The following is a 13,930-nucleotide window of genomic DNA, read 5'->3' on the forward strand; positions in this document are numbered from 1 at the left end:
GCTGTGTTTATTTTTGCTTATAAATATTGCAAATGTCTTGCCAGACTTTAATGAAACTTTCAAACTGAAAATGTCAAAGTTTTCTATACAAGACTGCTGATTTCTCATTTTGAAAAAGGCTTATATCAAGCAACAGTTTAACTGAAATAAAAAGGTCTATGAGCTGTTCAAAGGCCAAGCACAAAGTCTGATATTTTAGTGGAGTTTAAGTCAAAGACGAAGGGTGCAACTATTTCAGATGCATCATTTTAGTCAACATTTCTCATTCAACCAAACCCCATTGATTTTCCTCCTCACTAGCAGTAAGCTATCAATATACTAACAAGAAAAGGAATCAAACTCACTCAGATTCTTATTTCCCTTCTATTTCTCCCCTGCCCCAATAAACCTGTATTACGAGTTAGGAGCTCCATTTATGCATTTTTTAAAAAAGCGTTCTATACCATTGTGTAACTACAAAAAAGAAATCAAGACTTCAATCACTCCAAAAATGGAGTTTGTTGAAATCTACCTGTGAGTGCTTGAGCTTTCAGACAAGGGCATGTCCAGACTAACTGGGCTGCTGCTGTTGCGTTCACTGCTTTCATAGCCAGACTCCATCCTCTGTATTAGATGAGGATGCTGATCCACCATATGATGCTGGGTACTCCAGCCTAGCACACCACGCTTGTATCTGACATTTGACTGGCTTGATCTTGTTTCTTGAACAGTATGTTCCTTTACCTCACTCTCAATCAGCTCTTTACCTGTCAAGACAAGAAAAAAAAAAAAAAAAAAAAAAAAAGTAGCTTGGTAGAAGATCCAAGCTTCAACACCAGCAAATCATCTATACATATGTTAGCTTCTCAACCATGCTTAAAACAGAAGTGCTGCCTTTAATTTAGTTTAAAATTAGAAATATTAGACAGAAAAACCGCCAATACTTTTACAGTAATCCTAGTAATAATAAGCAATAATCTATTCAACAAATCTATTTTTGATTCTCTCCCCTTTAGTATAACTTATCATATTTCCCTCCAGGTAACAATCAAGTCTGGAAAGAAAATTCCTTCCTCCCCATAACAATTTGCATTTGTACAAGATCATTTTACAGTATACCCAACTGTATTTCCAGTTTATATTTGTTATTGTACTCTGTCATATCTACTTCAGATGCTGCACTTTTTACATTGTTTATTTTACCATTTACAATTTGATGAGGCTTATATAACAGTTCACAGTGGACAGGAAAACTTTTTTTAATTCTTCTTTACTGATTTCACTGTGTCTTCCCACTTGCCTCTTGTTTGTTTCCCTTGCTTCCTTCCCTGAAGCTGTGTTCTCCTCTCCCTTTACCTCCCCTATACATACTTCTTTATGCTCCTCAATTGTTTTCAACCTTTACCTGCTCCTGGTCGGTATCATCTGTTCCTCCCTCTCTCCAGGCCCCCAGATTCCTGCAACAGCATCCTCACTAAGCACAACTCTATTGCCAGTCACACAAGTCTCTTCCTTCTCATTCACACACTGTCCTTCAAGCATTCCAAGATGGGAACACAGCAGCTCCAGTAGCATAACAACATAAAAACCAAGAACTGGTATCCATCTGCTCTCTACACCCTTTACAGTTTCAGGAGTACCTTCCTCTTGATAGGGAGCAAACCGTTACATTCATTTGCAGACTGGGGAAAGGGAAGTGGGGGGCTGGGGCAGAGGCGAGAGAGGATAATATCTGTTGTGAAACAACTTTGGGTATTACCTTCAAAAACAGCAGAGCTGAGGACAAAGTCTCTACGTAGAAGTTGCAGAGCTGTTATGGTGTAAAATGGTCCCAGATAAATCATCACTGGCTGCGAGGTTCTTATGCTCGCAACCAGAACTCAGCACTGATACATAAGGTACTACTCACTGCACCATACTCTGAGCCATCATGCAAAAATACCATGATGAACCAGATAAAAAAATGAGACCAATACAGAGGGCCATTCCAACTGATGAACTTCCAGATACTTTGCAGTCTAGCCCTGTGTCCATTTAGGCAGCACATGCAGTAATCCTTCCTTTATTATTTCCTTACATGTGAAATACAGCACACAGAAAGCAAACAAACGTATCATACATGCAACATGAACACCCACATAGAAACCAGCCTTCAAGTACATGACTTTCTACTGACCTAAGTGCCATCTTTAAAATTTCACTTTCCTGCTTTACTTAAACAAAACTTTCTTCTTGAACTCTTACCTGCTTCTTCAGAGAAGGGGCTAAGCTGAGTGTAGCCACAATGTTTCCTCTTGTCTTTACTGAAGATGCTGTCTATATTCAGAGACTCTCTTTTGGGTCTCCAGGTTGGCCGGTACCTGCTAGATGTACTGGATTTAGACTCACTACTGATACTCTCCACTTCCCAGTCTCGAGAGTGTGCAGACAGACTTTTTGAGGGTCGTGTTTCTGCCTGATCCACATTACTCCTTCCATGAGGGGAATTCTGGATGGTTTGAGAAATCTGCTGTGGTCTGCTGTGGATCATATTGCTCACTGTCTCTTTAAATTCCCTCAGCCTGCTGGTGCTGCTGGATGGTTTGGGGGCAGTTCTGGGGGCTTGTTTCTCCTTCAAGGTTTCTCCTGAAGTTTACAGAGACAGGAAAAGCCACAAAAATAATTTCAGATTAAAACTAGCAGTCCTACTTGCAGCACCTTCATGCATATTTGAAAAGTAAAAAAAAAAACAACCAAACAAAAAAAAAAAAACCAACAAAGTAAAAAGAAAAACCCAGGCAACACCCCCCAAACATCAAAAAAAAGGCAAAACCAGGACAAAATACAGACACAGATGTAAGAATCAACAAGAGAAATGCATGTACACACTGAGGATCTTAAAAACGTGCAGAAAGACATACTGATATTTGAAATAAAGTAACATCTCTTGCCTTCACTATGGTACCCTGATGACTGAGCCTCATCTCCTTTTCGCCGAGACCTACTAGAACTCCTTTTGCGGTCTGCCAGCGAGCCCTTTTTGGAAACATGCTTCTGATTGCACTCACTGTCAGTCAGGTGGCCTGGAAGGACAGAATAACACAGGAGAGATGACAAAAGTCTTCAGACCAAGTGTTCTGTGTGCTAAGAGCAGCAGAGCTCTACCGCTCCTTAGGAGCTGCAGATGCTCCAACACTAACTGGCAGGTTTAGCTGAGTTTTTGTATCCAAAAGTTTTTGGTTTTGTCTTGGGGAGAGGAGGTTGTTCCATTTTTAAGGTCATAAAAGAACAATACAGCCCCTCCAAGGACTCTGGTTAAAAAGACGTCATCCACAGGGAGAGGAAAAAGTTGACCCTGCCTTGACTTCTAACAGTCTAAGGACACCGCTTTCTTGCCGTCTGAATACTTTTTCGGTTTCAACAGCCATGAACAAAAAACTCCTGAGGACAGCTTGCTTGACACTACTCTGTTGAATGAAGACTCAAACACATGAACGAGTTACCATGTAATAATGAACTACTGCACATCAGCTGTTCTGCACTAACTACCCATCTGTACTCTCTTCACCTGTAGCAAATACTAAGTAACCTGAGTAAGCTTAGTCTACAGTGAAGAAGCCTCAGTTGGCTCGCAAGCTCTAAATCAGCTAATTCACATCTGCCACAAGCTAAAAGCATACACACAAACCATCAACACGGATCAGCTGACACATGACAATATTCCCTTACTACTGCTTATGTGTCTGAGTGCTAGTATTTTCTCTCGCACACAATTTATTCCCCATTTCCTCAAATCAAATATGAATTAAGACTATGTGACATCACAAGCTTTCTGTACTGCTTTAAATTTTATGGTTCTCACACATTCACAGTCCTAAACCTGCAAGCACAAACACACGCATGGCTTTACTCACGTGAGTAGTCCCAAACAGAGATGCAGGATAAGAAGGGAATTTATGAATAAGCTACAACAACTTTTCTCTAGCCTTTATATCACTAACTTTCAACTTGCACAGGACGGTAAGAAAGAAAAATCCCTGCTACCCAATAGCGGATTAACAGCCCCCAGAACACACAGCTGGCTGTTCTAAGCCTTCCCCCTTTTCTAGAAATTAACAAACATCAATGACCTTTAAAGCAGATTTTATCCATAAAATTGTACCTCCAACAGTTGAAAAAATAATTTACTTCAACTACAATTGTTACAAAGATACTACAGTAAATTAGTGGGAAGGAATCCAAACAACAAAAGGCAAGCTACACAAGATTCGTATTTTTAGTCATTTGCAAAGTGGAGAATGATTTTGTAGCCAAATTCTTTAGAAATAAGCAGATTATATAAAAGAGAAGAAATGAATGAAGTAAAAGAGAAATGTCAACAGCAAAGATAAAAGATGTGCAGCATTTAGGTGACTGAGCATGAGTCAGTGCTTTGGGATTATTATTTTTTTTCCTTCACAGCATGGACTGTCACACATCTTATAGGGACTGAAAGAACAGTATTATCTTAAACCTTGTAGTGGCTCCCTCAAGATAGAAGAGGCTTATGTTTCACTTCAGAGTGTGTAACTTCTCCAGTTAAATATTTTTCACCCAAAATATCTTTCAATCTGATAGGGTGTGCTTGGTTAGTATCCTTCAAGTACTGTGACAGAAACTATTTAAAGATATTTAGTGCTACTGGAGCTACCTTTAGGTTTGCGCAGACTAATGAGAGATCAATTTATCCTTGCAGAATGAAGGTTACTAGCTTTGCATAAGTATTTTCTCCTCCTTTCATAAACTGCAAATTTTGTTCTATTATCACTGGACATTTAATAGCCATGGAGGAGATGGCAAGAATCAAAAACTTGCAGGACACAGGTTTCATGGTCTTTACCTGGACACTCTGGAAAAAAGACTATATCCAACATAATGCATGAATATAGGAATTACAATCCCAAGAGTATCAGCTAACACGTTACATGATTTTTTTTTTTTATTTCACAAAAATAACAAGCCAGGATTTCTGCCTGAGTGCCCAATCATATGCCTAAAAGTTGTCCCTTCCTGAATGTATCACTTAAATACCTCATCCTCCAGAGGTGGGGTGGCTTCATAAGTAAACAGTGAGATTCAAAGGAAAAGTTTGGTTTTGTAGGGATTGTGTGTATGTCTAAAAATGTTAGAGAGAATGAAATCAAACAGGTTAAGATAGAATGCCCCCTACTCCCTCCCACTGAAATTTCAATTGCATGAATAGGGCAGCCAGAATACGCACATTTTCTTCAGCAGCACAAGTTGGTAGGAGCAAGAGAGGGCTTATGCAGCCACTCTTCATGCCCCCACTCTGAAGTACCCGGGTGCCTGAGGGCATACGACCCAATGGTGGTCCTTTCCCTCAGGACGATGTGGGGTAGGGTCCATAATTTTCTGGGCTGGAGTAGTGGTTAAATGGCCATTAAATGAAGAATCCTGCTCTTGCCCAGAATGATTCAGTTGGCAGGTCAATGTGGATGGCTTCTTTATAGCCCCACGGATCAGCATTTGATGATTGAGCAGTTGTATGAGTTGGCAAACTGACTTTTTTGGAAAGGTTTTGGGTAGGTAAGAAAAAAAGGTGAAATATCCAGACAGGTGGCTAGCTAAGGGGACAGACTGACTATAGCTAAGGCTGAGTCAGGGAAGATGAGGACAACTGAATTTAGGTGGAGAGACAGGCTAAGCTGAAGGGTATAACATAGGATAGAATCAGTAGGAGAAGGAAGAAAAAGAAAAGGAGAAAGTCACTAAAAATGACAGAACAAAAGATTATATACTGAACTTCATGCTTACATGTTTGCAACCATCCCCCTACCCTCCCTCTTCTACTGAATTCTGCATGGCAAGTTTTGCAGGGAGGAACCTAATCGAATAAACTCTGTGCCACTTTTGCAGAATATATAAACAATATTCCACTAGCATTTTCAATTTTATCTTCTTCATACTCTGAGGATCAACATAAATTTTGTTTCCTTATCACTGAAATTCTGCTCCAACTTTCCCTTTTTTCCTCACACTCTACCTAGGACTACAACTGGAACCTACAGTGATAAGTATTTGCTAAAATATTAAAAGTACTGTCAGGCTATCTACAACTATATATTAGTTACCTGGACCTCTGATGAAGAACCAGAGTACTACAGAAAACCAACTTGAAACATTTTTTCCAGATTTTGATGTGAAAATATTTGTATGATAGACTGCTTCAAACAAACCAAATACGCATATATTGTCACAATACAAGAAAGCAACTATTTTTCAACTAAGAGTACAAAGTGGTATGATAGCTTTTGACACTGGTGCAACAAACAGTTACTGACTCAACTCTTATGTCTTCTTAGAAAGACTATTTAAGGCACAATAAAGTAACTTTTCAAACAGACTTAGCAGATCATATTTCTGATGCTCGAAAAGTCTGAGATTAAACTCGTGCACTACTTCTTCAGAAGTGATATTGAAAGTTACTGTATGCAGAACCAGGCGAAAAGGGTCACTGGGCCTAAATAATAGAGATCTAAGCCTTCAGACTTCCAGTTCACCTCTTTTCAATTAAAGAGTGTTCAGGCAGACATTTCAGCTGCCCAAAGGAACATATATACAGATTGTCTCCTCCTTGTAGATTCTCACTTAACTTGCTTCTGTGGCACAGGCATGAAATTATCTTATGCTCCTCCCTGGTGCAGTAAATACTACCAGCAACCACTTACATAAAAACTCCTTAGTGCCCAAGTATGAGAGATTCTGGTGATGAAAGCGCTTTTCCCAGACAGCTGCAACTCCTGCAATTAAGTAACTGCTCATAGATGAGAAAGTAGCACACACACAACACTTACCAAACCATACAATGGTGCTGTACAGACTCCAGCTTACAGAGTTATATAACAGACAGCAAGTAGGATTGTGGATAACAGAAAACGTATCTGTAAATGTTTGTCTGGCTAGATACAAGTCTACAAGAGCCAACAAGACATTTAAAATTATGCTTATTTTTTGCGAAAGCCAATGGTTCATTACAAACCAAAAACATTTAGGATACTAAACACTGTTCACTATTCTGTTACAGGTTGTATATATAGAGATTTTTCATTGGAATCCACTGAAGTCATCATATTTAATGACAATGATCACACAGATATAACGGTATCTGCTACCTGTGTCCCTGCTGCTTTGTGAAGCTGCATCATTCTCCACATTGTAGATGACCGTCCCCTGCGAGTCAGAGGAGAAGTGACTGACCACAGACTCGTGGTGCACCTGTTTGTAAGGATAGCTGTCTGTAGAGGAATCTGTCCTGGTATCACTCGAGATGGAAGGTTCTCTCCCTAGGGAAGAAAGCAATGTCAAGGAAACAATGTCAGATTTCAACCTTTTGGGGTTATTATAGCACTTAGGAGAGGCTAAAAAAAGAAAACAGAGGAAACTACACAGAAGTTAATTAAAAAATAGAGAACCAAACATACAAACTCAGATTCAAGGACACCAGAGCTTATGGGAAAGGCTCTCTCCTTTGGAAGGGGGGAGAATGTAATTCCTTCTACAAATCTTTATTTCTTCCTCCCTGATAAAATGATTTAATAAATTTTGAGTTATTGTGCAAAATGAAACCATGTCCATTGGACCAAAACTACGCATTAGTACCACACTGAAATCATTTTTCATTATTTTTTGACACTGTCAAGTGTAATTAAAGTATGAAATACACTGCTTCAGAAGTCAAAGTTAAAAAATTAGTCAAGTACAAAATATTAGTAAGGGTAACAAGAACATCACAAGTTATAACAATTAACACATTTCATCTATTATCAAGCAAAAGCTTATCTAGTAGAACTTTATACTGAAATTGTATTATCTAAAGCAAAGTAACCTGTTCCTTCTCAAGAAGCCAGCATTGATCCCCTGCACAAGTTGGATACTGAAAAGGATGAAGCCTCATGGTTCAAATACAGTAAGTAATTCCTAAACTTATTAAAAGAGGAGAAAAAGACAACCTCCTCCCACCACTTTCAGTACATATAAGGAGAAATCTGAAGCATATGAAGACTGTTGGCCATTTTATACACGATGCATACGCTCCTGAATATTAATTTCATACTACTTTCTCTGAATAAATTAAAGAAAGTCATTCTTATGTTTCATCACAAACACTCAATCTGAGGGCACTTCACGTTTCCAGTGAGAGCAAGTCCTGTAGTTAGCATTCTATTTAAGGATGCCTAACAACTTTTGAAGTCAGAAACTTCCCCTCACCTCCTTACTGGTCTAAAGAAATATAGAATACAGCTTTTAACAGAGATGACAGTCACAGAAAGGTGAATGTAGGCAACTGGAATCAGTGCTGTAGAACCGAGTACTAGAAAACAACCGGTAAACTGAAATCTTTATTCAACAGAAAATCAAAAACATTGAGAGAAGTTGTTTGCAGTTGCTTCACAACATATCACACCGAAATCTTTGACAATCTTTCCTCCGTAATTTCCAGTATCAGATCTTCATGTGATTAGATACAATTATCAGATTCCCTTGATTAAAGTTCAGGTACAAGATTGTGATTAACAATTTAAGAATATGCAATCTCTGTTCATTTCTGAATTATGGGCTGTGGATACCTAGTAACATTGAGGAATTCAGAAAAAGCTGTAGTTACACATAGTGAGAGACAAAAAGGTCATTCTGAAAAAGGTATCTTACTGTAGAAAACTCTGGATATCATAGAACCACAGAATGTTTTGGGTTGGAAGGGACCTTAAGGATCATCTAGTTCCAACCCCCATGCTATGGGCAGGGGCACCTACTAGACCAGGTTGCCCAAAGCCCCGTCCAACCTGGCCTTGAACCCTTCCAGGGAAGGAGCAGCCACAGCTTCTGTGGGCAACCTGTTCCAGTGTCTCACCACCTGCGTGATAAAGAATGTTTTCCTTATATCTCATCTAAAAATACGCCCTTCTAGTCTGAAACCATAGTTTCCAGGAGGATCCGCTCCATGGTCTTGCTCGGCACAGAGGTGAGACTGGTTGGCCTGTAGTTCCCCAGGTCCTCTTTGTTTCCCTTTTTAAAAATGGGTGTTATGTTTCCCCTTTTCCAGTCAGTGGAAACTTCACCAGACTGCCACAACTTCTCAAACATGACAGATAGTGGCTTAGACACTTCATCTGCCAGTTCCCTCAGGACCTGTGGATGCACCTCATCAGGTCCCATGGACTTGTGCATCTTCAGGTTTCTTAGATGATCCTGAATCTGATCTTCTCCTACAAAGGGTGCTTCTCCCTTCTCCCAATTCCCATGTTTACATTCTGCATTTTGGAAGGTGTGTCTGAAGCACTTGCCACTAAAGACTGAGGCAAAAAAAATCGTTGAGTACCTTGGCCTTCTCTATATCCTAGATGACTAAATCACTCTTTTCCTTCTGTACAGGGCCCACATTTTCCCTAGTCTTCCTTTTATCACCAACTTAGCTGTAAAAGATATTTTTGTTGCCCTCAACGTCCCTGGCCAGATTTAATTCTACCAGGGCTTTGGTCTTCCTAACCTGATGTCATGTTTGAGCCTGGTCAGCAGCCAACCACCACGCAGCCACTCACTCTCCCTTCTCTTCCGGCAATAAAAAGGGACAGAGAGCCAGGCTTTGGGTTTGAGACAGGACTGGGATGGGGAGAAAAATCCCCCTTTATGGGTACTAGCAAAAGGCGTACTTGTTAGGGGGGAAAAAAAAAAAAAACTATACATTTATTACAGACACTAACAACACTTAACAGAGTAGGACAGTGAGAAGCATTGCCACATCTTGAGAACACCTTCCCCCCAACCCTCCCTTCTTCCTGGGCTCAGTTCTCCCAATATCTCTACCTCCTCCCCCAGTGGCACAGGGTCAGGGAATGGGGGGTGCAGTCAGCGCTGCCGCTTACTCCATCTTCGATGGGGGGAGCCTCTGGAACTTGTTCCCCCTGCTCCATCGTGGTCCCCCTCTCACAGGAGACAGTCCTCCACAAACTTTCTCCGACATGAGTCCCTCCCACGGGCCACAGCGTTCCCCACACTGCTCCGTCGTGGGTCACTAACTTTCTCCAACTGGAGTCCCTCCCACGGCTGCAGCCCTTCCTGAGCTGCTCCAGTGTGGGACACCCCTGCATGCTGCAATCCTGCCAGCACTGAATTACAGCAGTGGGTTTACCTTTTCCCACGAGACCCCGGCCTTCTTTGGGCACAGCACCTTGATCAATCCGCAGAAGCCACAGGCCATAATTCAATGTCTGCTCCACTATAGATCTTCATGGGTGGCGGGGGGGGGGCCACCCTGCCGTCTCACCACAGGATACAGGGGGGTCTCTGCTCTGGCACACCTCCCCCCCTCCTTTCTTCCTCTGTTCCTCCACTGACCTTGGTGTTCATGCAGCTGCAGCAACTCCTCCTCACAAGTCCGACCGCACGTCACCACATCCCTTCTTGAATACGTTATTGCAGAGGCGCAGCTGATTGGCTCAGTTTCCAAACAGAGGCGGAGCTGACATGGAGCTGGGGGAGCTTCGAGAAGCTTCTCACAGGGGGCTACCCCTATAGCCCCCTCCCCTGCCACCCAAAAAACCCCACCACTCACTCAACCCAGGACACCTGATCCCTGGCTATCCAGACAGTTTCTCTGTATCACTCCCAGGTATCTTCCCTTGCTTCAACCCTCTGCAGGCTTCCTTTCTATGCTTTAGCTTGTCCAGGAGCTCCTTGTTCATCTATGCAGGCCCCAGAGTTCTTACCCGACTTCATCTTTCTTGGGATGCATCACTCCTAAGCTCGGAGGAGGTGACCCTCCAATATTAACCAGCTTTCTTGGGCCCCTCTTCCCTCCCAGGCCTTATCTGATGTTACCCAACATGGACAAGACTATCAACAAGGCTAGAATATAATTCACTTCTATTTGACAGGAAAGCATGTAGAAGATGATTTACCCTGGCATTTCAACCTACAGTATCTCACAAATTCTCTCAAAAGCTTGGTATCAATGTTGAACACTGCAGACTACAGGAGTAAGACCTGAGGACTCACCAAGTGTTTTTGAAATGAAAGAGCAGGTTACTCACTATAGCATTCTGAATTTTATGTGAACGAAAACACCTTTTCATATATATATTTCTGTATTCAGCTTCCTCAAGTAATTTTAGAACACAGTAATATTACATACTACAGAGACAATGAGCAGAAGGGTCATCTATGTATTTCCCACAAATCAACCAGCAGAACAGCAAGGCAAATTTACAGTGTATATTGACCTGAAGCTTGTAGAAGTGCTCACGATTGATATATAGCACTGAAGACCCTTCTGTCCCCCCTCCAGACTTCCCATTATTTTCAGAACAGGAAGACAGATTAATAAATTGCAAGGCATCTTGTCAAGTGAGAGATGAAGGTCATCTTAACAGTGTTTTTATTTGCATTTATTTTTAAGAGAAGTTGGAGATTTATTTTGTAACTGGTAGACTGTCAACACATAAATAAGGAGACAGCAGATGTTCTCTATGGATTTGTTGACCAGGAATCACAAATTTAGCTATTGGCCAGGAAAACCATAAAATACTCTTGGAATTAAAGTTGTATAAATAGGCTAAAATCTTGGAAGAAAGGTTGTATTTCTGGTTTTAGTGTTACCTTGTAGTTCTTGGCAACTTACAAACCCATCACTAATTCAGGATATTCTCTGCAAACATCCAAAAATAGAAGCAATACTCTTTTGCAAAGTCATTACAATATAAACTTAGAGCCAGCTTTTATTTTCACACTATCTGGATTGCAGTTGCATATCTTTCTCAGAATTTCTCTGTTCCTCTTTAAATGAAGCCTCAACAACCAAGAGAGTGACTAAATGTCTGAAATTATCCAGAACTTCAGTAAACCAACACTCTGTTCAGACCACTACTAATATATACAGCAGACTAAGTTCTAACCTCTGGAGCACCTTATTTGAACATACATTTCTAATTCAATGGCCTGCCATTAATACAAGAATTCAGGAAGTAGCAATGCACTGAAGGCCTCTGAGATATTAAATGCTACATATCTATAGCTGTAGATCTTTTTTTGATGCAAAACAGACCCTGAAAGGTGAAGAAGTAAACATGATCTATAGGCATAAGCCTTCGCCAATCCCTTCCCCTTCAGTGTCCCACAAACCAGTTCCTATCTCCTGTCCTGCTTTATCTGAGTAAAAGACAAGCCAACAGCTGAAGATAAGCTGCCCTGATTCTGTCTCTCTTGGTTTTTATCTTTAATAAAATTGTATTTTTTCCCCTTCCTCCCACACCACTTCACCATCCTAGCAAAGTACTCATTTATGACTTTTCCTTAATATTTCTTTTGCCTAACTTCCCTATCAAGTTTAATTCTGCAGCTTCCATTAATTTTTGTGTGTTCGTGCATCTCTGGTCTCATTCCCTTCCCGTTAAAACTGCGGATGGATTTATAAATTCAGTCACTGAACTCATCAGTTATTGTTCCTCTCTAAGTCCACACTGCAACAGGTCCTTCACTCCCCGCCCCCCCCCCCCCATCAGTTTCTTTCTCCAAACCTTTTTGGAAATGATTACTACCAAAACAATCAGTCTTGGACTGAGGGGTTCAAAGGTAAAACACTGAAAGTCATCTTCAGAATTCTAGAGCAACTGTGACAAGCAACAAGGACCCCTGCTAACAAAAACAACAGCCAAAACATAAGAAAAACTTTTCAAATCCACCATTACAGCATAAAGGTATAAGGCATATAGGACAGATTGCTTACCAGAGTCTTCACTATCATAGCAAGTCCTACTATATTGCTGTAAATCCACTTGAGGGGGCAAGTCTTGTGTTGACACTGGAGTTCCTCTTGGATCTGCATACAGCAGCAGCAAAGGCTGATAGTGACCCTTAATGCACTTTGTCACAACATCTTTCCATTTTGGACCAATCTGAATTAACAACAACAATTTTAGAAGTGCACAAGACAGGTTTGCTGTCATCATTTTCTACAATAAGCTCTTTTTTTTTCCTTGTACTTCTTTCAGAGTTTGATTTTCCCCTGACATTCTTTGACTCTTTCTATATCCAGCATTGAACTGGACTCACCAAGAAAGCTGTGGAACCAACCTAACTAAAATCAAGGTATTCACCATCTTATAGCTAAACAAATTAAAAATCCTGTTAAAAATATGATTACAAAATAATTCTTCCCCTTTCAGACTTTTTTTGCAGAAAAGGTTTTTCATCCTCCGAAATGTTCTAACTTTGCATGTTTAAAAAAATCAAACAAACAAGACCCCACGACCTGTTGACAAAATTTCTTAATCCAACCATCAGCATAAACAAAATGAACAATAAAAGACATCAGCAGCATGACAGCAAATCCAAGTCAAAGGTAGCCAATTTGGTGTGTGAATATTTCTGCTGTTGCAGAATCTCTGCAAGCATTCTGATAGGCCAGGCAATAATTCACAGTTACATTAATCTCAGATATCTTCCCTGTGTACTAATACAGGTACTGAACATCTATTTCAACAGATTTGATCCACGTGAATATTCTGCTAAAGCACTGCAGTACCTATACTTGGCAAAGTTTTGCTGCAGAGAAATGTGATTGAACAAATGCAAGGATTAGAGTTTTCCTCTTGAGACTGTGCTTGGCATGACTACAGGAGAAATTTTTCCTCTCTCATCCTTGTGCTTTCATGACTAGAAGGAATAAAAGGAGACTGGTGTGAAATAATGCCAAACAAACTAATGGGATGTAATAATGGTGTGCCAACATCCCAGCAATGGTATCTTTAATGACAAGGACCTCATGCTTGGTGAAAAAGGAAAAAGCAAAAGCACTAAAGTAAGTGGAAAATTTGTTGTTGGCAGCATCTGGGGAAGACTGGCATCTAGATACTTCAACAAAGAACCCAAAAAGCAGACACTACATAGCTATACTGCTTGTCAGCAAGGGAAAGAG

At 40.6% G+C, this 13,930-nt stretch overlaps 1 protein-coding gene across 9 annotated transcripts in view; it reads right to left on the bottom strand.

Annotated features, from left to right (window-relative positions):
- The window catches only part of USP54 (ubiquitin specific peptidase 54), a 107,317-nt gene that overhangs the window by 17,623 nt on the left and 75,764 nt on the right, over positions 1 to 13,930 (bottom strand). For all 9 annotated transcript variants that reach the window (XM_042799133.1, XM_042799261.1, XM_042799215.1 and 6 more), the window contains exons 10-14: positions 12,740 to 12,908; positions 7,131 to 7,301; positions 2,910 to 3,041; positions 2,224 to 2,604; positions 512 to 746 (exon numbers count right to left, since the gene is read on the bottom strand). In XM_042799133.1, coding sequence (XP_042655067.1) covers positions 512 to 746; positions 2,224 to 2,604; positions 2,910 to 3,041; positions 7,131 to 7,301; positions 12,740 to 12,908 — 1,088 coding nt within the window. The remainder of the gene's footprint in view (positions 1 to 511; positions 747 to 2,223; positions 2,605 to 2,909; positions 3,042 to 7,130; positions 7,302 to 12,739; positions 12,909 to 13,930) is intronic.

This window comes from Tyto alba, unplaced genomic scaffold, assembly GCF_018691265.1.
Source record: "Tyto alba isolate M040663 unplaced genomic scaffold, T.alba_DEE_v4.0 Super-Scaffold_1, whole genome shotgun sequence".
NCBI lineage: Eukaryota > Metazoa > Chordata > Aves > Strigiformes > Tytonidae > Tyto > Tyto alba.